The sequence below is a fragment of the Myripristis murdjan genome, chromosome 14 (assembly GCF_902150065.1).
Source record: "Myripristis murdjan chromosome 14, fMyrMur1.1, whole genome shotgun sequence".
Classification (NCBI taxonomy): Eukaryota; Metazoa; Chordata; class Actinopteri; order Holocentriformes; family Holocentridae; genus Myripristis; species Myripristis murdjan.
In genome coordinates this window covers 9,764,623-9,790,105 of record NC_043993.1, presented here as the reverse complement: position 1 = coordinate 9,790,105, position 25,483 = coordinate 9,764,623, and the positions used below count along the sequence as shown (strand labels likewise).

Genomic DNA, 25,483 nt, shown 5'->3' with positions numbered 1-25,483 from the left:
AGTGTGTAGTGAGGGGTTTTACAGCCTTAAAACATCTATAATAATTGTAAAAAATAAAGCTGATTAAATAAAGCGGATTTTGCCTATTGCGGGTTATTTTTAGAACGTAACTCCCACGATAAACGAGGGACCACTGTATTTGTTTTTTTCATCAAATGTTTTCTCCTTCCTGTTTTGTGTTGTAAGGCAATCCAGCAGATTTGCCACCAAACCCGACCCCGACATGCGGGTAAACAGGCTGCCAGTCTTCTCAGCAGCAGTCTCATTTGTTAACAGTAATTATATATAAGTCTGAAAATGATTGCCATCATAATTTACATCATGATATTGAAATGCTACTTTTGGCTCCTTTAATCTCATGTCTTCCCACTGATTGTTCAACCTTTAACCTGGAACAGTTTTCTTGGCCAGCATTTTTCAGACTTTTTCACGTCCTAGACCTCCAAGTTGACTTTTATTCAACCTCCACTTGTGGAAGTGACACTGCTCTGGAAACCATGATATGAAAAGATATTTCCATCTGTGCTAAGTATTGCTTAGATACTGAAGATTGACAAGAAGATTCAAAGTGGTGAGATTAATCACTTGTACTTTTTACTTGTGTGTCAGTTTTGGAAGAATCAAATCATAGTAAAATTAAAGTGTGCCTCATTTTTTCTGAGGACCCTCTGGAGTCGCCTCATGGACCCCAGGGGAATCCCCAGACCCCAGTTTGAAAACCAGCGTCCCAATCATTCATGTTCTTTTTCAGCCCCAAGCTGCCTCAAATTCATACTTTCACACTTGATCAGCATGGTAAGTGGAGAGGAAGTGCCTTGCTCAAGGGCACGATAATGGTAAGTCATCAGTTATGCTCATATTTCTGTGCACTGTCTTATTAATATCATGAAGATTTGGTCAGGATGAAATGAACCTGGGCCAAGGCTCTCAGCACAATGTGTGAACACTGATAAAAAGCTTTCATCCAAATAAATGCTTTTATTAGAACATCATTTTATTAGAATATCCACAGATATCGAAGAGTACCAAAATTTGTTCTTTGTTATAAAACTCAAAGCAACAATGACATTTTCTCACTTAGAAAATTCTAAAGATGGGACATCACTCTTCATTTTTGTTGAGTGCAGACATTAAAAAAAAAACACGTTCCTCAAATCAGCATGAAGTTCAGGGTTTGACTGTGCTGTCAAAAGCTGCCTCTGAGAAAACCCAAGTTGTGTTTTGAATAAGAAAACCGATCAGATGTGCAGAGAACAGCTGGAAAATCCCTGTCTCCCCACTGTTTCAGACCACAGGCTTTAAAAAAAAAAAAAAAAAAAAAAAAAAAAAAGCTAAATATATAAATATATGTCTGTGGCACTTGAATATCAAATAAATTCAAAGTTTTCATCATTTCCCAGAGTTACACTGGTAAACAAAGTGAGGCACTGATAGCTGAGCACACAAGCTAAAAACAGTGCACGCAGGAGGAAGGATGTGGATAAAAGAAACTAGTAAAAAAAAAAAAAAACTACCCTCCTCTTATCTTTTGATAGCTAAAACACACATACATTCCGAGCGCTTGGCTAGTACACATGCAAGCACACATAATTCCCATCCATTACTCCAAAAAATAACTTCCGCCTCAGTAAATCGAGGGCAGTTGACAAGACACAGACAGTTCTTGGCACAATGCTGTTTTTATGAATGACATCTGGATAACAAGCACATCTGCACCTGGTGACCCTGCTGGAGCAGGAAGGGAGCGACATTACGGAGGGTTCAAATGGACCGAGACTGAATTTGTATAAGATGTGGATGATAAGGAAATTTGATGGGAATGTGCTCTGGCGTAAAAACATAAAGCTGAGCTCAGCGGTGTGCACCTGGCTAAACGCAGCGTTCAAGTGGGTTGTTTTAAGCTGTGAGGCTGTCTGGTGAGCGGGGCTGTCTCTCTCTGTCATGCCTCCTGTCTATCTGAGCTGTACGCTTTCTAATAAATGCACACAATCTGTTGAGATGACTTGAAATATATCACCTGTTTATGCTCAAAGCAGAAAGCGTGTAACTCCTGAAAAACTACCATTTCTATCAACACGGCAAACTCTGAAACAGACACAATGAACTCAGGAACTCTTATTTTTTGAAGTTTTTTGTTAACTATAGTGCAGTAAACAAAAAGTATACTTAGTTTGATGTCAGCTCCTATAATTACCAGTTTGGTAGCATATGTTAACACTATTACACTTCACTTTTTCAGCATTAAGTGCTTCATTAAAGGTCAGCAGACATTTAGGCTGAATTTATACAAGCGCACATAATCTGGTTGGTTTAATTTCTTATTTCTTGTGCAGATCTGACTTTGCCATGGAAGCCATATTTTATCTGTGTGAGATTTTCTGTTCGTGTAAAACTGTAATTAATAACCACTTGGTAATCTTAATTTAATCCTTTCAGTGACTTGAGAATAGTAAATTCCTGCTCTTAGAGTGCAGACCTGAATGGAGAGATCATAGACTTATAAACCAGTGTCATGTCATCTGAGCACCACTAGAGGCCAATATCCAGTCACGGTGGGGTGGAAAGGGCCTCAGAGATGTTGACACTACAATGTGACAGTAAAACTTTCCACTGAAACCAAGGCCGTCTCAGTTGGTGCGACAAGTCTTCCAGGTGGGATGGCCTACATTTCCTATTCAACTGGAGGGAAAAACACCATCGAAATGTATAATTAGCCGTCACAAACACATCTCATGAGCACATCCGACAGCGCCGATTTGCTTTTAATGCTTACACATACTTGCCTCATGTGTATTAAATTAAGTAAAGCTAAAATTATATCTGGTGTCAGTAAGTGAACATCCATTTCCAGTCAGGTCACCCCCCCCACCACCACTCCTCACACCCCCAGCACAGAGATCGGATGTGGCTTACACTGCTGGAGCTCAACCTTGTCAAAGCTGCCAACTCAAAAATCCACAACATGGCAGATTTTGCTTTTGTCAGAGTCTAGTTTGATCATCTGGGCTGCAGTGTGCTCATTCATTTCAAAAACTGAAACTGTTGTTTATACACTAGAAAGGTTATTTCTTAATTACTTCACTGGTTTGGTAGGGCAATTCAAACACAACAAAGTTGTTTTGTTTCTCCCTAATATATGCATTTTGGGGAAAATCCACTCCCTGAATTTAAAGTGACTTGCTAAAAGCCTTTGCGATTGTGAAAAAAGAGCGAGCGAATAAAAGAAGAACTATTGGACAACACCTATCATGTTGTGACCCGGGGAATTTCCTTAGTTTTAATTCATTTTAAACGCTTTACCTGACCTCCCTGTCCTAATTTAGGCAAAATTTCAAGACAGGGCCAAAGCTGTTGTCAAACACTGACTTTTTGTAAGTACATTTGTAAGTTTAAAAATAGATAGATAGATAGATAGATAGATAGATAGATAGAAAGAAATAGCTGCTTCTACTTGATATTATCAATCACGAAGATCCTGACTCATGTATTGGAAAAAATAGTGTCATCTTCCTGTTTGGTTGACTGATTTAGACTGACATTTTGTATAAGCCAGTTGAGGAGGATGTGGTATTCTGCAATCTGAATATGTGACAAACTCTGAAGGGCTGTTAGGCGTTGTTATAGAGCTGTTTCAACTCTACCACTCTTCAATAAATACTTCCAACACCAATATTCACTTTGTCAGTTTAATTCCAAACATTTTCCAAGCCAGAGATACATAAAATCCTTGCAATACAAAAAATCATTCCACTTCCACTAGACTGAAGGTAAACATCATAAAAAGAATGACTTTTTTAAATATTATTACATCAAGGGAAAAGCTCTGCTTGAAATTAATGAATTCCTTGTCTTCTACAGGGCAGGGTTTCCAAATAGCATTTAAGATTAAGATCATTTTGTCTCACTGTAAGCCAACAGTAATTAAGAAATGGTGGTAGGGTGATGTATTTCAGGGTAGCCAATTATATGTCTGATGCCTGCCTCAGTGTCCTTGATCAAGACACTGAAGCCCAGCCTGTTCCAGAAGTGCTGCTCCTGACTAGCCCTGCACCCCGACCCTCCTGGGCATAAACAATTCATAAATACTTGGAAAAAATGCTTTTGGGAAACCCTGCCCAGCCCGCATACTAGCTGTCACTCAGTGGTTCTCAACCTTCTCTTCCCACCACCAACCCCCCCCCAAAAAATGAAGCCCTGCCTACCAACAATTCCCTGTAGCAGGCATATGTGCAGTGGTGAACTAAAGATTTCCCTTTTCAAGCTTGCTTTCCTTCATTAAATACTGGAAGGAGCCTAGGACCTGCTATTATTCATTATTTCACAAGAAGCACTGTTGAGGGAGGTCAAATAAATTTAGACTTTAGATAGATATTGTTTTACATTCTACATACTACCCCATAAACCCCTAAAAAAATCATCCATAGACCCCTCAGGGGTCTGAATGTCTGGGTTGAGAACCACCTTTCTATACCAAAGGAGGGGAAAAAAAAAAAAAAAAAAACACAAACAAGACTGCCCCCTGGTGGCTAAAAGGGAGAACAGTGCATGCTGCTGCTACAAACAGAGTAATATAGTAAATAAGGCATTATTTATACATCACACACACTTCATAATTGCAAATAGCACTTGACAGTTCACCACTAACAACTGAAGGGTTTACAGAATTCTCAGCATCCACTATTTTACACCAAGAAGGGACAATCAAAAGTGTATTGTCCAAATCATGTCAAGCCGAGGAAGAGAAAAAAAAAAGAAATGTTCTTTTCTCCCTCTTTGATTGGATAAAGCCGGATAGTATGTGTCTTTGAGAGAGAAAAAAAAAGGTTGTGATGATGGTGACTGAGGCTTCTTTTTGTTTTTAGCTCAGTAGATGAAGAGGACTCGGGTGCGGGGCAGGGTGGAGAAGGAGTCAGCCATCTTGCGGATTCTGGCGTAGTTGATGAATCCTCGGAGGAACAACAAGAAGCCTGCAGAGGAAACAGGACAGTCAGACTCAGAACTAATTAGTATACATCCTGTAGGGAACAGCATTGTGATGCAAAACAACATCACCTGCAAGCTGTGTTTTGTAAATCAAGACACAAGTGCTAATTATTGATAATATACAAGGTCATAGGGCTAAAAATATAAACTAGGAATGCACATTATGAATATTAACACATCATCAGTATCAACCAATAAAGATTTTAAAATGAAAATTGGCACATCTGATATCATTAACAAAAAAAAAACAAAACGTTGAGGTACTTCTCTAATTTGCTCAATTGGCCCTGTGAATGTGTACATTTTGAAAAGCATTGTATTTTATGTCTGCATCTGTCAGTGGGCCATCACAATAAGAGTCAGCATAATAATGCATAATAATGTGTTAAATCTTACTACAGGAAAGACCAAGAGTTGGAAAACATCAGCATATCATATAACAGAAAAAATTCAATAATGTGCATCACCAGAATAAACCTTGAAAAAATCCAACAGATTATAAAAGGATATAAAATATATGTATCTATCTGTCTATCTATCTATCTATATATATGTAAATAGATAGATAGATAGATAGATAGATAGATAGATAGATATTTACACACACACACAGCATATACTAATATAATTTAATCCATTAGTATACTATAATGGTGGATTAAAGTGCTGACTGGGTAAGACAGGACAACAGTAGTAAATAATGTACACTTTATCTGACATCTATTTATAATGCCCATATCCATTTTTTATATTCCATTTTCCATGTCCATTTTATTCCATACATTCTTACGGTGCTAAGCATGTGCTTTAAAGTACCACATATAATCCTATGAAAACAATTTATATATAGCACAGCATACCATATAATACCTTAATACTGTTGTAACTGAGGTCCTAAAAGAATTTAGATGTGCCATAGGGAAAAGACGACTAATTTGAACCAAGATCCATGTTTTACTTACCCAACACCAGGAACACCCACCACAGCCAGTACTGTCCATCAAAGTAACCAGGAAAGTATGTGGAGAACTGCAAACACAACAGAAAGACAGAAATGACACGTTAGAGTAAATATCACTTGCGCTGGTTTTATATAAGTGCTTCCTGCAATACAAATGAATGAGGAAAGCGAGTTTTCAAGTTTGAAGTGATTTTACAACACATTTCTGGGGAAATGGTGCAGTGCCAACAAGGAAACCACTACAAAGTCAGAACTCAGATTCCACAGTGGTGTTTGTGGCATTTGTGCTGTTTGTGTGTAGATAAAACCACATTTATTATGTGGTTGTATGTGGGAAAACTCATACTCCATCAAGTATGTGTGTGTGTGTGTGTGTGTGTGTGTGTGTGTGTGAGTTCCATGTCATACCCTGACAATGAGGATCCATTTGATGAGGGAGAGGCCAAAGCCAGAGATGGCCCCATAGCGACCAGCTGCTGACGTGGTCAGACAGAAAGACAGGAAGAAACCGATCCAGTTGAACAGGAATGCCACTGGAGACACAGACAGGTGGTTACAGAGTGGAAACTTTAATTTCAAAGGGGAATAAGGAAAACTTTAAATTAAAATTAAAATATCTGGAGAAAACGTCATATTTCTGCCCCCTAGGTCTATGACAAGAATTACAGAAACCCATAAAATGTGAGGTAGGTTGGGGGAAGAGAGGAAAGGAAAAGAAAGAATAGTAACTTACTGAAGAAAGTGAGCATGAAGATGCCGTCATTGCCTATCCTCAGCTGATCAGCATCTTCAAAGTCGTCTCTGGTCACAAAGTCGTCATCCTGTGGTGGACAGAACACGAGGGAAAGGAGAATGAGCAAGGTCAGCACTTGATGACAAACTTTCCACAACAGGGCCAGGTAGCTGCTGGGCTTTCTGGGCCTAAATTCACTCAAATCGTTTTGCGTAAATGAAACCGACAAACTGACAAATTATCTCTGCTGGCTGAAATTTGCAAAACAAAAAATTTTGGGGCACAAAACGAGAGATTTGAATCAATTCTTTTTCAATTCCCAACAGGCAGCTGCCTTTGTAAAATTGCAAAAATGAACAGTATTGACTCAAATCAAGGTGGATTCAAAGTGAGCTCAACTCTGATAAAAAAAAAAAAGTGATAGTTTTGATTCCATATAACCGTATCTGGTTCAAAACAATTTTACAGCTTTGTGTCACCACTTAAAATAGTGTTGTACGTCATTCATTTTGGAGCATTACACTCCCAGTGACACTCTTGTTCTCAAGACAGGCTAAGAGTTAACAGTAGAAACTTGGGAAGATTTATCACACTCACATGGAGCAGCAAATACGACAATATGGGTAAGAATCGAGGCTATTACCCCAAACAATGTTCAAGCCCTTGTTAGCCCCCCTTTAGCCCTGCAGTGGAAACCAAGCTTTGCTGGCGACACAGCGCAAACACAACACAGACAACCAACGGACCAATGGAAACAACACACTATGGCAAGCCCATTTAAACACTATCCTCTTTTTAACATGTCACCTTTTGACCCAATCAGCAGACACTGTACAACTGACTATCATCTAAACACTAATTAGCACTCTAAACAGACAGACAGACAAGCAAGGATGGGGTATTGAGTTACATCTGTGTTTTGACACACCAAACTAGGACCCATACACTTCTCCTCATCACACACTCTCCTCCCACTCCTCCCAGTTACCTCCAGTGAACTGCGAATTACATCATCAAAAGTCTCCAGGCGTTCCCTGTGCTGAGGCTGTGGCTGAGCGCAAGGCAAGGTAAGGCAAGCAGTGTGTGGCAGAGAAACACAACACCAGCAATCAAACAAGGTGGCCCACATGCAGTAAGGTGCAATGCTTCACAGTCACCACTAGAGGTCAGAGACTAGCAGTCTTTTTTTACTGGTATATTTATTGTTTCTCTTTCAACTTCAACAGACAAAGGTTTTCAGGGTGTGCCTGCTGCCGAACGTGTATGAGTCACTATCTCAATACAGATAAGACTGTAACTGACAGAGAGAAAGAGAAAGACTGGGAGAGAGAGGGGGAGAGAAAGGTTTTGGATTTGAGCTACTGGTGATGTATCTGTAAAAAGTAAATTAGATTACTGATGTCCCCTTTCAAAAACTGTCACAGAGCCTTAAATGCATGTAAAATGGCGTACTGTACAAGTTAGGGTGTGGTTGGCTTCAGAGACTGTGCCTTTTGTAATTAAAAGAAAATAAAAATTACATGATGAAAAGAAAACAGCTCACATTCACAAAGATGCACCTTAGGGGGATAAAAAACCTGGGCATAAGAAAAGTAAATTTTTGACCTGTGTTATAATGCTGACATGCCTATTATTCAAATTACAGATTTGACTGTAAAACAAGTCCAACTTTAAATACATTGTAGAGAGTTTTACACATTACTTTAATATTAACAATGGCAGCAAATCTTTGTTCACTCTTAATTTTTCCAACTGAGATTATTTCACACTCCAAAGCTGAAAATAAATTGCTGTGTTCCCTGAATAATCAATAATTTGATGAACAGTTCTACAGCAGAATAATCTGCTACAATAATAAGTTTTTCAAATCAGCAATAAAAAACTAGCAGCAGTTTATGTTGAAAAGACAAAGAGATACAATTGGTTACGTCTCTGGTAGACAGACAGAGAGCTTCGAAGGAACACAACTTTCCAAAGTGTCATGCAAAACAACCACGGTGGTTGGCTACAAGTTTATGTATGCATATGCGCATGTATGTGTGTGGTTGTGTGTGGGGGGGCAAGCATATCAATCTAAGTGCATCACGGTGCTCACAGTACAGGAAGTGTTTGAGCACAAATGACTGTGTGTAAGTATCTGTGCATAAGTGAAAAAAGAAAAAAAGAGTGAGACACTCACTCTTCCAGTTACCAGGGGAACAGTCGTCTCAGCCTTGGTTCTCTCCGCTTCATCATAGGAAGGTAGCGTCGTTGCTACGTTGTATGATGGAGGCTTGGGGAAAACCCCGTCTTCCTTGTAGTCGAAGTAGGCTGAGGAAGAGGCAGCAGACAGATGACATTATGATAATAATGAATATTACACAGCAGCTGTACACCTTGTACCCCTTATTTTAATACTGAGACAATTATCATCTCACATGGTATATACTGAGACATTGTAATCTCACATTATTACCAACTAACAAACTGTCATAAGTAAGGCCAACATTTAACATATTTCGTCATGCTTTCATTTAAACATCTAAATATGAGGTGGTTTTGAAACCACAAGGAGCTCTCAAACTGAAAAAGTATGAAGTACACTGAGCTTGGATGGGGACTCTGAATCAAGTTTTCTTATCTAAAGCTTATCTAAAAACAAGTGGACCCTCTCTGGTGTTTCAGGACAACTGTAGCGACTCTGACCAGATAAGAATGGCAAGCACAAGTGCTCAAACTGAGACTGATGACCATAGTAACTCTAGGACTGTATGTATAGAATCAATGTCACAATATTTGCACAGGTGTTTACTAGTACAGCTGTGTATTAGCTCCAATAATCCAATAATCTGTCCAAAGCATTTCAATCAGGCTTCAGGTGTTTCTACTCAACTAAACCATGCCTACTAGAGTGACAATTACCTTTTGCTAGCCATGGACTCTGGTGCTACCTCTATACTTACACCACTTGATCTGAGTGCAGCATTTGACACAGTCAATCACACCAAACTGTTAAAGTGCCTGGAAGATCTCACTGGTATTCATGGCCTGGTGCTCTCTTGGTTTAAATCTCATCTCTCAGAGAGAAAGCACTGTGTCCACTATAAAAATATGACCTCTGAGTGCCGAGAGCTTAACTGTGGTGTTCCTCAGGGGTTGGTCATTGGCCCCCACCTGTTCTCCATCTACATGCTCCCATAGGGTGACATTATCCACAACTATAACATTAGCTTCCACTGTAGAATCCTGACCAGAACAAGGAAGTTTGATCACATCACACCTGTCCTGGCTTCCCTTCATTGGCTCCCAATTCATGCCAGAGCAGATTTTAAAAACCCATTTACTAACCTATAACAGGGTGCTGGTCTGTTGGTTGTTCAAAGTCAGCTTGCTGTGGAGCCTTTTCCTACTTTGAGCTTTGAGGGAGGCTAAGTCTCTGCCTCTAGCCTCCCCTGTCTTAGTTTAGTTATAATTTCTGGCAGTTTAGATGTTCTCCCAAAGTCTCCCTCTACCTTCAGCTGTGACTGCATTCTTTTCTGTGTGTGAGCAGTTTGTGTCTGTGTCTGCTGTATGGATGTGGCTACCAACTTTAGGTGGGGCCCTGGCTCTGGCCATGTGCCCTGCTGTACCTGGTCCTTCTTCCCCTGCCAGCCTCGCTTACTTCTGTGCCTTCCATGGCCATTAGCTTTGCTGCATTAATGCACTTGGTTCTTTGTCCCACTAATCTTCTCCCCTTCCTCATACTTCTGCTGTATGTGTGTGTGTGTGTGTGTGTGTCTCACATGCTCAAGTATGCATATCCTGTGCAAGTGTGGGCTACCAACCCCTTTTCTTGCCCAAAATGAGGATTAAGTCAGGGGGTGTTGTCCTGCCTGTTGTACACAAGTGGGCATGCAAAGCCCTTTTAGACTGTAAACAGTGATATTGGGCTCTACATAAATGTGAACCTGAACTTGCTAGAATGTAGCGAGAAGTATTTGTGTTTACATGCTATAGTCCAGTGTCTTCTTCCATGCATTTCAATGAAAACACTTCAAACAGAAATCTGAAGGCATTTAATTCAGCCAGTTTACACTTTGTATTTTTTGCGTAATGTTGTTGAGCTGTAGGTGTTCTCTTTAGTCAGCCATGTATTCAAATATCAACCACTGTAAAAAGACAACAAGAAGAAGTAGCCTGGCAGAGGTGACTGTTGTGAGCAGAGTCGTGTAGATCAGTGTTTCCCAACCTTTTTTGTCTTGTGTACCCCCTGAGCCTTTTTGTCAGACCATGAGTACCCCCTCACTCATACATGCTGATGATTCTCCAAAAGTAGAACGTAACACAACTGATTATTAAATGAAAATCATTTTATTTCATTTCCTTAAATTAAATTAAATCTTCATTTATCTTCATGCATTTTCTTCTATTTAACTCAAATTAATTAAACAAAAATAAATATGTTGCCTTGAAAATAAATGAGTAATGTAAATAAATAAATACAAAATCAAAATAAAAAATAAATCTTCCTTTGTTATATCTAACTCTTGTAACAGTTGCCACAAAAAGTGAGGCTTTTTAGATTTAGCCACAAGCAGAGATGCAGCGTAAGACGCCTCCAGAGCAACTGGACGTTTCAGCCATTTATCCATTGCCTGCAGGTACGCGGCTGTGCCACAGGTTATTGTCTCTCCGGGGAAACTAGTTGTAGCGCACACGTATTGACGGGCCTACTGTGAAATGACTGAGAATATTTATCTATCTTAAAATAATTATAAAAATGTTATAAATTATGCTATGTTATGAAATGTTTCCATGTACCCCCTACAATGTTCTTGCGTACCGCTAGGGGTACGCGTACCCCTGGTTGGGAATCACTGGTGTAGATTACCATCCCCTTGATTACTAGCTGTCAAATGTGACACACTCTAAGACAAAAAGTGTAGCAAGATTCCACAAACTATAGTGGCCAACAGTGACAAACTCTCCAACTAAAAGCTGGAGGGAGTAACCTAGCAAAAAAAAACCAAAAACAAACAAAAAAAACTGTTGCACAGATTCAATCACAATGAAAGTGTAGCCAGTGAACACTTGTCTGGGCAAGACTCTACGAGAAACGTTTGCAAACATTAAGCGATTTTGTGTCTGCCAGGTGTAGCCCAAACTGGGTAAGGGGTCTAGTAAAATCTTCTCAGATAAATTAGGGAAATCATTTTTCATCTGCTAGCCACAGTGATTGGGACTTCCCAAAATCACCAATCATTTCTATTACAAGTCTAAGTGAAACCACAATTAGGCTCCTGATAACCTGCCAAACTATATGGTCAACAATATCACCATCATCAGCCAAAACTGATCAGCATATTGTTTACACCCTGTATCTAGCAGACATGGACATCTTGATTTGGCAAAATGAGAAATAACAAATATTTTAATTCCCTACAATTTATTATCTGGTGTTAACGTGGGAGGAAAACTTCTAAAAGGACAGGCCTCAAGCCTCTACAAACTAAAATGGTCCAATCCTCAGTCTTGCTTGAGCCTTGTTTATATGGGAAAGAAAGTTTCTCTTTGTTTAACATCACTCACTGATAGTTCAACAACCTAAATGAGCCACATGCTCTTCCTTCCTTATCCTCAAACATCTCCTAAAACCAAAACAAACTTCCGTCCGGTTCTTTTCAGGGTTTTTTTTTTTTTTTCAGTCACTGTGGCTCCACTAGGGTACAAGCATTTTCTCGGATCAACCAATTCTTAATCACAGTACTGAATAACACTTGTGATGCCTGAGGCCCTCACATGGGAGTTAAGACCATTTCTTACCTGGGTGCTGCACCTGGTTACGTGCAGGTAATGCAGATTTTAATGCCTGAGCCATAATAAAATACATGTTTTAATGAGGGTTTTAAAAGCAGGCCCTTACCAGCATTTTCGGTAGCAATACTGCTGTAGGGTGGTGGAGCATCAGCTGCTACCTGTGGACTCTCCTCTGGCTCCTCCTCATTGGGCAGCTGTGGGAGGAAGACCATGTGAGGACTAGATTGGATAAAGAATCTCCTCCCCGCCCAATTATAGTGTTTAAAAACAAGACTATCCCAACGCAACACCCACCTAATTTACATAACTTATAAATTTAGCAACTGGGCCCAGATCGGATGATATTTTTCAAATGCATGTGAACATTAAAAGACAAGTGAAACATCAACCTTTCTAGTTTCTAATTAGCCAGACCAAGACCTAGACCGAATCACAGTTCTGCTTGTCACTTGAGACAGGTCATCCAGGCTTGGCTATTTTTAACTCCTGATTTTGTTAATCAAGGTTTTATACCAAGCAGATTAACTGATCAGGTCACTCTGCTGGGGGTTTTCACAAAAGCACAATCAGCTGATACATAATAAAAAAAAACAGGGAATCTGTAAGATTCCGTTTGTGGAATTATGATGTACAAGTTAACAAAACTTTAGCCCTCCCATTTTTACTCAATCCAGCATTGGTGCATTAGGCCAGTAGATTCCCAGATTGTTATCTCTACAAGTGTGACTTGTGCGCATGTCACACATACACAAACTGTGTCTATATACACATACCATGTGTGTAGAGACAAGCTTTTCTGCAAAATTTGTGAGAGGACATGGTCACAATTCAGGGAAAAGGGAGGAGAATTTGGAGTGAAGCAAGGAAAGCATCTGAGATGCCCTGAGATACGTCAGCAACAATGCAGCTTTCAGCCAGACACACAATGAGCTTCTGCAGAAGGAGCAGTGTCATTCACTGGCCACACTTTGTGGTAAATTTCAAACATTCTCTTTACAAAAGGACATCTTTATCTTTTAGAGGAGAATATAACCTGATTGATTTACTGTCAAAGTGGCTTGCTAAGAAGAAAAATTACCTGTCATGGTCTAAATTTACCCCATCCCAGCCAAAAGACAGACAAAAATTCATATATATGAAGACTGAATCATTTGGACCATCATTCCCAAGCTATGTACCAAGGTTAACAGACCATTCAAATTGAAATTAGCAGTCACTTTTACATGGAAATTAATAAATTAAGGACGGCCCTGACTTTGCATCTGTCTTTGAAATCCAGTCGCTCACCATTTGATAATCAACATTTAAAAGACAGATTTGGATTGACGTTACTGGGCTTCAGCTGAAGGTTAACTACATCCGCAAAATGACATGAAATACAGAAGTGGCTCTTCCATTTTTCCAGCGGTCTGCACATTTGCCTTCAAGTCATATGACCAGAGTAATATCGAGGGCTGGATGCCTCCCAGACACCTAACTAGATTAGCTGGTGGATTGTAGGTGACCAGCGGACACACCCACTGCTGTAGGTCAATACTCTTAACATTAGCAGCTCATTAGCGTACAGTAAGGTTAGCTAGCCAAACAGTGGCAAGTTACACCCTTTCCTGTTAACGCAAATTTTAGCTACACGTTAACAGCAGCTGGTAGCGCCTAATAATGTCATTTCTTAAACAAGCTGACGATTAATATATTTAACACGCTTATAGAAGTTAACAGTCGTACGAACAAACAAAAAGCACGGTGGACGTCGAATCGTACTCCCATTCATTTAGCGCAAAGGAGCTAGCAAGCAAACAGCACTGTATTTAAAGCTAATTCACGTTAACAGCATATTTGGGCTAACATTATTCGTTGTGAGGAGGCCTGAAGCAACGAAATTCAACTCGGTAATGACAATGACTAGCAGCGGCTTTGAATAGGAACTGTCAGGCGAGTGAGGCCGACGGCAACGTTGTGTGAATGAGCTTTCGTTTTATCATCACGTTAACAGCGATGAGCCGACCTTAACGTCAAATGTAACTTGTACATTTTTTAACGTCTAAGTCAGTGTTCGCTTACCTGCTGGTATCTGGCGCTCGGTTCGGCCATTCCGCTTTGAACGGCTGTCGGTGACACCGAATGAATACAACGGCAAGACTCCCAACAAAATAAAAATTATATAACAGCACAAACTGTAAACTCAATCCTCGGGACGGTAGACCCACGGCTCTCTCAGTTGCCCACAGTTTATCAAGCTGGCCAGAAGATAATATCACTCTTTCGGTCATAAATTTCAAAATAAGATTCTCATTCACTCAATGTTGCAAATTGCGTATTAACAACAACGCGCCGACTTGAATATATATTTGAAAATTGATCTGTAATAAATTAAAATTTAATAGCTGGATTGTGTCTTAAATGTTCCTACCACTCCAATGCTGAATAATTCTGTTCTCTCATCAAGTTGAAATTTTATGCTATTATTTTGAAGGAGAAAAATACGGTTTCCGTTCTCTGTTTGGTAATTCTGACCGCTAACTTGGCGCAGCTCTGACTCGCTGAGTGAATGACGTCAATAGCCACAACAAACCCTCTAGCTCCCCCAGCTGAAACAATGTAGCACACATGTAAGCAGAAATGGCAAGCTATGTGAAAACAAAACCCATCAGTTCAGCAAAGAAAATTAAATTTGGTGATTTTTAGGAGAGAATATGCACTGTGAAGTTCTGTAGTGGTTATCAGCCTGAGATGCAGGCAAACAACTATTGCATTTAATTAGCCAGTTTAATATGCCTTTGATTTCTCTGAGTAGAATGTAGAATACAAAATGATGACAGTTATCATCACAGGTTTCATGTTCTCAAATGTTATATTCCCATCTACAGTAGAGACAGACAACAGAAATCTCAGATGGATTCATTGAGACAAAACCCTCACAAAATGGGGACCTGTCGCTCTGAGCATATTATATCTTGAGGTCCTTGGCATGAAAACATTTCATGAGATCACCATGTAGACTTAGTAAGATGATGGTTGGGTCCCAGAGAAGGGACTGTGTTTTATTTAGTTTTGGGCAACACATAAATGGGTCATTATGAATAAGAGATGTTGCCACAGACACTTTGTTTTGGATTTGTGCTGAGCAGAAATGAAGGATGTTTGTTGACCTCAACTGCTGTGTTGGATATAGAATGAAATAGGAAGAGAAACATCTAATAAAGCTTCAGTGCATTATATTTAAGACGAAGATGATTAATGAAATTTTACTGCAGAAAGTATAACACATGAGGGTTTCTGTTTGAATATTAGATATGCAGTGGGTGAAATAGGGTGTAGTCAGTTTTACTCTCCTCAGTCTCATCTTACCAAGTAATGCCTGGCATGAAAATAAAACCAACAAAAAATGATTGAGATCAGTACCTATATTATAACCCTTGGTTAAATAAGTTACTCTTTTACAAATGGAATATGTAATTAAGTAATATCAGTAATTTTCAAATGAAATCCTTCATACATTCCTCATCCCAGTCACCATCTCACAATTGGTCGGAGTGTGCAACAAAAGCAAAACAAACATATTTGACTCTTGTAAGGTTTTATTGTATCTTTATCTAAAATAAAAAGACAACAACAATACCCGTGACACTTTGTATGCAAGCTCAAGAGTGTTTTCAAGAAGTGATGTACTTCCATTCGATTTTTCATGCAGGTTATTCATGGTTCTGGTACTTAACAAGCACAGGGTAGGTGGTGCCTATATGTTTCTGGTTGTAATGGTGGCAAACAATCTCCACGTCGTAGAAACTGAACTGGACTTTGACGCGCTCGTTGGGTGAGGTGAGGAAACAGAGAGTGTAGAGGGCAAACTCAAACTCTGGACTGACGCCGATGAAGATGCTGCCTTTGGGCTTTATACCGTTCTTCCAGCTGAACTGTAGCGCTAGGATGTGCTTGTTCTCATCGGGCTGCAGTGAGAAAAAGATCAATTGGTGAGTGATAAAGTTGAGGAACAAACAGCGCTTGCTGGGGAGACAAGGAAGAGAAGGTGTGGGTGATTGATGGGGAGAGATGGGAAAAGGAGAGGAGAGAGAGAGAGATGCAGGATGATTTAACAAAGCTGTGGCTGCATGTGTGCTTGCTGTCCTCCATCCATGCATGAGAGGAAGAACAGGAAGCAAAGTGAGCAACATGTGAGGTGCAACATTTTGTCATCAGTATGAAGAGAGAAAAAGAAAATAAGAAAGAGGGATGACCAACAGGACTGACAGTGGTCTTGCTTTTGTTGTCACTGGTCTGAATCCAGCTCTTAATCTTAATACACACAATACATTGTGTAAATAAGACAGCATCAGAGTTGCTGTAATGTTTATTTTTTTCACCTCGATGGAGCCAGGTTAACGACTCCCATAGACTTCAAGTCTTTATGCTAAGCTAACACAAAATGCTATTCCTAGGAACTGAACCACTGGATGTACAGAGGTGAGAATGGTGTCCAACATCTTGCCTCAGTCTGGGTAAGTCGGAGACCAACGGGTATTTTGCCCGAAATGTTGAAGAATTCCTTTAAGCATGCAATTTGTTGAGTGATGAGGAGGCAACTAGCATGATCTCAAAAGTTGGCCTGGAGTCAGAGTGTACTTGCTCAGATCAGGCTTTGGTTTGACAGAAAACATGAAGAGAACAGAGCAAGAGGTGAGAGAGTGAACTTGGTCATAGCTGAGTGTGAGTTTTCTCAGCAGGGTGCAAAATGGGGACAGAGAGGAGAGAGCTAACCAAGAGGTCAGAGCAAAACTAAGCACTGGTCAGCTTCAGCACTAATCACGTGGGGAGGAAGAGAGAAGAAAGGGGAGACCAATGAGAGAGAGCTCAAACAGAGACGAGTGTGTGACTGGGAAATACAAAGATGCCTGTGCACTGATGATTGATCAACTTAATAATGAATGATATCTCCATATGGAAATAATTAATTATAACATTTATGCCAAAAAACCAGAAAAATGTTGTCATATGTTACATATGTAGTTATACATGAACCAAACATATATACCCCCTTCAGATATGGTGATACACTGTATGTGCAGCCCATATACGTGTAACTTATCTATGTGCATGTATGAAAACAACATATTGTCCTTATATGGTCATCTATGTGCACCGTGGGATAGTGTTTGCTGGTGACTCAAGGGACCGAGGAGGATGCATGTGTGTGTAATATATGCTCATGAAATACATGTCCATGTGCGAAAATGTGCTGAATATGAATATGTTTCATGTATGGGTATTTAATATGGGCATATATATACCATATCATACAGGAAATGTAATCTAATATATAGATAAACAGAGAAGAACACAGTGTATTTCAAAAAAGCACAACTAGGTAGCTGAATATATTTTATATACTTGAAAAACACAATAATGCTTAATCTATCTTCTCTTCCATGTGATTCCATTTGAGGTTGCATGGCAAGGTAAATCAAAATTGCTCAAACAGATCAAATATATAAAACCATAACGCAAGAGTATTGGACATGGACACACTGCTACAGTGGTGTTGAAATGCTTGATACAGAAGCAGCTTACCTGGGGGGAATTTGCATTGACGCTGTAGCCTTTGTAATCAATGTGTCCCAGCTTTTCTTGTAAGTAGAGCTGGATCCAGTTGTGAAAGCCAATGACGGTGCGCCCTCCCCTCGTCTCCCCAACAAACACGTGTTCGAACCCCGAGGAGTCCGGCCTGGTGGGAGACGTAAAGAGGAACATCAGACCTCAAGCACGTTAAAGATGTAGTTGCACTGATGTGAACTGTGCCAGCTTACTGTTCCTAGTTTGTACGGGGGGAAAACCTTTCTCTCTTGTTACTGTCACTTGCAGACTATTATCAAAAGCAAAAAGCCATGTTTCTTTTTCTCAGCTGTCAGTCACACCCACTGTCCCAGCCTGTGTTTGTGTAAGAGGTATGGATTTTTCTTGGAAAGTGGAGCACTAGGCTGAGCCACATCAGCTCCGCATGTTCATGGACTGCTGCTCGTTCAAACAGGTGAATGAATAAGTTGTGCAGCAGCAGCAGGATGTCTCTGAAATGACCAAACATTATTAGTCACATACTATCTGGAGGGCATGAATATTCACTAGCTGCTTGTGCTGAGAGCAGAGGGGTAGCAATTCATTCACTGCATCACTGCATGAATTATAAATTCTACTGATTCAGCTGAATCGATCTGCTAAGAGAAGTAAACAGAACAAATCACTGAGTAGAAATGGCACACTTTGAGTTGATTCATTCAGGACTCTTAAAAAACACATCTAATATTTTGCAAATAAATTGCCAACATTTTTTGTCAAAACATCTGTACAGAATCAATAATGTAATTCTGTTGTCAGATTTATTTTTCAAATTTCACAGAGAAAGAATAGCTATACATCATTACACATTCTTATAATTGTTTGTAAAAGTTTGACGAAAATTACTGACCCTTGTTGATCTGAACAGTTTTTAAAAAGAATCAGGAACTAGTGAATCAAACTGAATCAGTGTCAAGGCATGTTATATTTTCAGTGAGGGTGGCAGTAAAAGGAGACAGTTCTCGTCACTGTGACAAACCCAAACGGACAGGTTGGATTTGAGCGGCATGCCAGCTTGTACCCACCTGCTGGATCCTCTCCTGGCATAAAGTTCAAACCAGATCCTGTACAGCTGCTCCTTGAAGTCTGTTTCGTCCTCTGGGGAAAGGTGCTTCTCTACCAGGTACTTATGAGCTATCTGCAAACAAACAGGAGCCTTAACCATAGCCTGTCATAGACATCACTGAAATGACTGTTCATTTTCACAAGTTGAAAAGTTGAAAAAGGTGAGGCCTAAATGCTCTTGGGCTTATTTAAAAGCAATAGGCTTGATCATATCTTTTAGACAATAAAAGCCTTTCTAAATTGTGTTTTATATATTGACAAAGACACTGAGATGTGAGTTATTTGCATTGTACAAGCACAAGGAAGCATTGACTACAGGCTAGCCTGAGTCCAGATGATGACTTTGGAGCAATGTGTTTCACTTTCATAATCCTGACTTTTACCATTTCTTATCTGGTGCCCTGGACGCCCGTCAGCCTCTTGTCTTGTATCAATAGCTGACCAAGGTCATCATCTGCCCTCAGGCAACCCCATAGTCACTGGTTTAAAAAATGAAGTTACCAAGGTACATGAAGATACTAATGATGTGTGGAAATGGTTGTCTAGTGCTCCAGGTAGTTCTGGTTCCTCAGTGTTTCAGAGGATAATCCCTGTTTGTGGCTTTTGTGTGCTGAGCTAAATGATCAATTGTTCTGCTGCTTTGTTCCCCAGGGTGACTCCAGCATCAGTGCATTGGTAGCAGTTAAGTAAGACAATGTGTCTCTTGATGATTTGAGGATCAGGATGCTGACTTAGAGGCTGCACTAAACATCCACTTGTAATTATGTGTGTGGCGGGGAGCGCAAAAGCATGGAAAAGTACTGACCAAGGGGAAGCCTGAGGCTAGATGTTGACGTGGGTGAAATCTGCTTCAGTTCTGTGGTTCTAAGTTTTGAGACTTGCTGCATGAGCTGCATGTTGCTCGTATAGCTCTTCAAAAATGGTTAGTCAAGCTTGAATAGGAGTATTAACCAATGAAACTTGGTGCTTTAAATTCCTAATGAATATTTGTGTGACTGTTGTATAAGCAAGGGCCTGTGTTGTATACCAAACACCTGAGACTGCTGGGATGGGATCACTGGCATCAGCCCAGCTTACCATCCCATTCATTATCAACTGGCACGCAAAACTGGTTTTGGATCTGCATTCTTGTTCTGAGGAATGTTCTGCCTGGAAGTGTTTTTTTTTATTATTATTATCATTTGAGACAGGCACTGAAACAAACATCAGGAACCAGACAGCATATCTGTTGATAACAGCAGGTTTACACCTACAGAACAGAGTGATGTTGCAGAATGATGTTGGTTAAAGGAATACCCCAACGTTTTGGGCAAAAAAGCCTTTTTCCGACTCACCTAGACTGAGACAAGATGTTCAATGCCATTTTCACATCTGTACATCCACATAAAGACTTGAAGTTTATGGGAGTCATTAGCCTAGCTCCATCAAAGTGAAAAAATAAACCTTACTGCAACTCCGAAACTGTCGTATTTCCACAATGCATCATGTGCATTTAAAATACACGGTATCGAACATCTAGTCTCAGTCTGGGTAAGTGGGAAAAAGGCTATTTTGCCCAAAACATTGGAGTAATCTTTTAACCAAAGAAGCAAGCTTATAACACAAGAATTAAATCACTGTATGTCCTACCTTTAAAAAAAAAAGGCTGAAAACCATATTACAACAATATTGTGAGGAAATCACTCTATTTGTCTTTTGAGAACAATCCAGCCAGCTCTGACAAGATGTCAGTGGAAATCCAGTTACTGGTCCCAGCCAGAGGAGCGGTTTCATGTCTAAAAATCACCGCCTTCATACCTACTTTCATTGTGGGGGTCTGAATGATGGAGTCCAGGAATTTGTGATTCTCTGCCTCCTCCTCGGGGGTCACAATCTCTGGCTCGCCGGTGTCACTCTCGTAGTTATCCAGTAGGGAGATAAAGGCTGCAGAGACACGGGAGAAACGAGTGCTCTTGAAAAAGTTATGTCATTTCATTGGGGCAACACACACTGATGCAAAATCTGTTGGTATGTTGATAGGAGCAGCTTTTGAATCAATAGACGCTGCTGTGCATCATTGTTACATGGAAATACAATTTAATAATGGAAAACTACAGTTCTGCATTCATAATTTTACTCTGGCAAAACTATATTAGTATTAAGTGCAAATATAAGTAGTCATTGTGAAAAATGTTTCAGTGTTAAATTATTGATGTTTTAACCTCTGAGAAGTATTTTAATGTTGTAGCTCTAGCTACTCCATATAGTTCTGACTAGTTTACAGTCAAACAAAACATCATATTTTATGTTTTACATAGACTTTTTCCACCTCTGGGAATTATTTCATTTCACTGTAACTTAACACTATAACAGAGTTCAAAATCAAATCATAGTTAAATGGGTGCTTGGAAAAAATAAATGATCAGATTGGGATTCCATGGACAAATGTGGGTCACTGGGTGTGGATGGCAGGACAAGAAAACGTTTGAGGATCTCTGGTCCAGTAAACACTCACAGATTAAGATGGTTATGCTACAAATGATTGATATATACTCAAGCAAATTACATGACTGAAGTGCAAATAGCAAAAGGTCATGCTGCTCACACCAGCCTCAAAAGGTTTGAAGGAGCAGACACAGGAGGAATCCTCTTCCTTCAGTGGGACGTGCAGTGAACTGTGGATACTGACTGTTGTTACATAACTCAAATCCCTCTCCAGTTTTGTGCAGGGGCACCACTCACTGTTTTGATGTTTTGCAACATAAACGTGTGAATACGTCACAAGCCCAAAAACACACGAAGGAGCTGCGCCCCTGCAGTTATCATGGGGAGAGGAGAGCATCTTTCTGCTACACCCCACACAGTGAACTCTGCACGCTCCGTGATTACGCAACGGGCCACTGTTCGTCATAAGGAGATTAGGAGGAGATGAAAAAAAAGCTCCTCTCTGCAGGGAGATGATGAGAGGGATAGTATCATGCAGGAGGCGGTGCAGCGGAATGGGTGAAAAGATTATGATGTCAGTCCAAAATATTTTGATGGTACAAGTTGTGTAAGGCGCAGTAATGGGCCTCGTGACACAGAAACAGGTGATGAGCCCCATAACTGCAGCACATCACGTCTCAACGAGGGATTACCACTTGCTTCTGACCGAGGCCGTCATGTTACAGTGAACTGATGTGATACAATTCGATGTATCTACCTAAAAAAGTCTCCTTTTTGAAGATGTTCTCGTCGACGTATGTGAACAGAGGGTATCCTGCTCCGTCATTGTCATCGTTGAGTGCCATCACATCTCCAGCTTTGCCCTGCATCACACACACACACACACACACACACACACACACAGCAGGTCAGGGGTACAGTGACTGAAACTTCACTGATTACTTGTTTATGTCATAGGTTAAAGGTAGTAGTTATATGCACTTTATGAGGTAAACATCTTTGTTGACAAATTTAGTTGAAATTGAAGATGATTTGTGTTTTGTTTCTGACATGAAGATAACCCTTGGGCATTAATGAAGTGTTGGATTTTTTTTCTAACCTTTTTATTTTTTATTTTCATGTTTGTACCTGTATTTTTTAATATTTTTATTTATTTATTTTTACTGATCTTTGTAAAGTCTTAGAGAGACACTGAATTTTGAATCCTGCTGATTGCTGTTCCACATTGATGAACATTGGTTCATCTGTATTTCCAGCGACACCTTCTGCATTTTCTCATAGCTACCTTAAGAGTGTTGGAAATGCAGCTGCACAAGTCACTAACCAAAGAGAGAGCCCAGATGGTCATCAGCGCAGAAGAAACTCTACACCCAGATACCACAAGGATAAATAGCTGTAATCTCTCCATTAACCTCAGTAATTCTGTTACTATTTTTCTGACTTCCACTCTTGAGCTGCACACTGCTCTGCACCCTCTCCACCCCACAGACTCTATTTTACCCTGTGTTTGGCAGTCAGTGTCATTCAGCTAGTAGCACAGTTTGTTGCCTGTACAAGAACAGTGCCTGTCTGGCCATTGTGTCCCATTAAAAGACTCCCATGGGACAAAAGTCCAACAGCATGTCTGCATGCATGTGTCTGTGTATAGGTCCCATCGCTGACTTTCTCTTAAACATGCTACATAAGAGCATTTTTAAACATGAATATCCCTTTGTTGAAACATATTCACCATTACAGTCACTAGATACAAATGAAACCATGGTTGAGACAGTGACTCGCCTCTAAAATCATTTCGGTGGTATAGCTAGTGCTGGTGTTTTCTGAAATTAAAACTGGATTTTCCATCAACCCCATTTGCTTGCTGTTGCTGAGAGAGCCTTTGATTCTTCCAGAGTTGGACGGGTTTCGCTGTGCTAAGGAAGATAAACAAAATCCGGGTGATTTCTCCATCAGCTTCTCACTCACTTCACCATCTGCCACTGGGAGCATAGCTGTGTTCCCAGGGTCCTTTGTTCCCTCAATGCAATTTTGCTCATATACCATTTTCAAGTACCATTTCAGATATTATTTACTGAACTTTACTTAACTTTTGTTAATATACCATAGGGCATGGTCGTTATGCTGGCAGATCATGGGACTGTGTATGCTGTTAATCTTTAATGTTATGTTTGTGGTTAGTGTTGTCCTTGCCAACGTTTTGTAATCTTTTGTAATGTTAATAAAAAAAAAGTGTGTTTGTATCAGAGAGCATCTTTGGAAGCAATCTGGTCATAGACATCAATTCAGATATTGTTTATTGAACATGTACTGTCAAAGTATGCATTTTGTTAATATCTGAAGTATGGAAATTATTATTCTTTTTATGTTTATGGAACAAGGGGCTGTATTATGTTTGGGTGGAAAAAATACGCTGAGGGAAGATTTATCATGAAAAAAAAAAAAACCCAGAGGAAACATAGGGCCTGGGATCATGGGAGCTTGGGAACATAAGATGGACCCCCTGCCATTGCCAGAGTCCCTGTAGCTCTGTTTTACCTCTGTTTGTGCTGTGAAGCAATCAGCCAGATTTCCTGCTAAACCAGACAAAAAGTACCTTGCCGCACAGTGTCAAATGCATTATAAAGGCTGCAAGTTAACAATGATGGTCTTGTTTTTATGGGAATTGTACTAACGTCTCTAAATCAAGGCGATATTGATGTATTGATGTTATATGTAACATCTTTAACTTACTAGTTGCTTCCTAATGATGCACAAAACCATAATGAGGCATATTTTACCCAATATACAAGCTCCCACCCAACAGATTACCAAGTACCAGGCTCTTAAAAGGTCAGCTGAGCAGAGTGTAAATATTCAGATGGGGGTACTTTCTTGCTTTGACACATTTTTCTCTGTGTGTACCTGCAGTGAGATCCTGTAGTCTTTCCCGGGCTTCAGTCTGTTGATATCGTTGTCCCATAGCTCCTGCACCATGGCCGACAGCTCTCTGTCACTCTCAATCATGATATGACTGCTGGGTGGCTTTCTTGGTCCCTTAGCGGATGAGTTGTGGCTGATTTGATCTCAGTACGTATCTATCGGGACAGAGACAGCAAATACTACTGAGGTTTGGTTAGGATTGGCATGACTGGCAAAAAAAAAAAACAAAAAAAAAAAAAAACGAGATTTTAACACAACTCCACATTTCAATTGTATTTGCACAGATTAAATACTCAGTTTCAAATGCTGATGTTGAAAAAAAAAACCACATTGATTAACTTCTAGAAAGTATCATCAAATTCAACATCTGATTTTGAGATGCTCTTTCATGACTCTGCCATATTTTTACAAGCTGATTTGAGCCTGTGAGAATTCAGGTTGGTAAAATGACAGTATAAATCAAGCCATCGGTTAAGGAGTCTCATAATAATCCAAAGCCATGAAGTTGTGAGCAATTTCTTTAGTGCTTCATGGCTTTGGATCTCAAACATGTGGAGACACACTTATTTCACCCATCCATGTGCGATATCATGCCATGGTAACTTCTCACAGGCATACATTTAAATACACTGAGTGGCTGTCACTGTGTGGGGGAACACTTGAAAACAAGTTTTGAGAGCAAGTTTGCTGCTAATGTACTGTAGCAAGACTTCCTCAAGCCTTGAAAATGGTTATTTATTGTAACTTTTCATTTAAATACTTTTTTGCTTCCAGAAATAGGAGACACCGTGTACAAGGTTAGCTGCTGATTTTTAAGCAACACACCCAGCACAAAGCAATGCATACAAAGGCCTCATATCAGTAAATGTCACCATGAAAATACTTTTGCAGGTCATGGTCCCACACTGATTAGTTTCCCAGTGATACTTTTTTTTTTTTTTTTTTTTTACCACAAATAACAAAATACTGACTCACAAGGGTGTCATTATGTTCATGTGGGCCCATGACGGTCTAGA

General features: G+C 39.9%; 2 protein-coding genes across 5 annotated transcripts; both read right to left on the bottom strand.

The window, feature by feature from the left end:
- Positions 1-3,672: 3,672 nt before the first annotated feature.
- Positions 3,673-14,696, bottom strand: LOC115371966 (NEDD4 family-interacting protein 1-like). 4 transcript variants are annotated; one of them, XM_030069630.1, is made up of 8 exons: positions 14,514-14,696; positions 12,559-12,646; positions 8,857-8,987; positions 7,666-7,728; positions 6,678-6,765; positions 6,353-6,477; positions 5,946-6,012; positions 3,673-4,967 (listed from the first exon to the last, which is right to left on the bottom strand). In XM_030069630.1, the coding sequence occupies exons 1-8, from the start codon at positions 14,541-14,543 to the stop codon at positions 4,864-4,866; spliced, it is 696 nt and encodes a 231-aa protein (XP_029925490.1). In that variant the 5' UTR covers positions 14,544-14,696; the 3' UTR covers positions 3,673-4,863. The 4 variants fall into 4 exon arrangements, with proteins under 4 accessions (XP_029925490.1, XP_029925491.1, XP_029925492.1 ...); XM_030069631.1 differs by having other exon boundaries at positions 8,869-8,987; XM_030069632.1 differs by lacking the exon at positions 7,666-7,728.
- Positions 14,697-16,024: 1,328 nt separating this feature from the next.
- endou2 (endonuclease, polyU-specific 2) lies at positions 16,025-24,685 on the bottom strand. Its single transcript, XM_030069635.1, has 6 exons — positions 24,450-24,685; positions 22,306-22,411; positions 20,926-21,047; positions 19,085-19,197; positions 18,018-18,171; positions 16,025-16,399 (listed from the first exon to the last, which is right to left on the bottom strand). The coding sequence occupies exons 1-6, from the start codon at positions 24,549-24,551 to the stop codon at positions 16,145-16,147; spliced, it is 852 nt and encodes a 283-aa protein (XP_029925495.1). The 5' UTR covers positions 24,552-24,685; the 3' UTR covers positions 16,025-16,144.
- Positions 24,686-25,483: the final 798 nt, after the last annotated feature.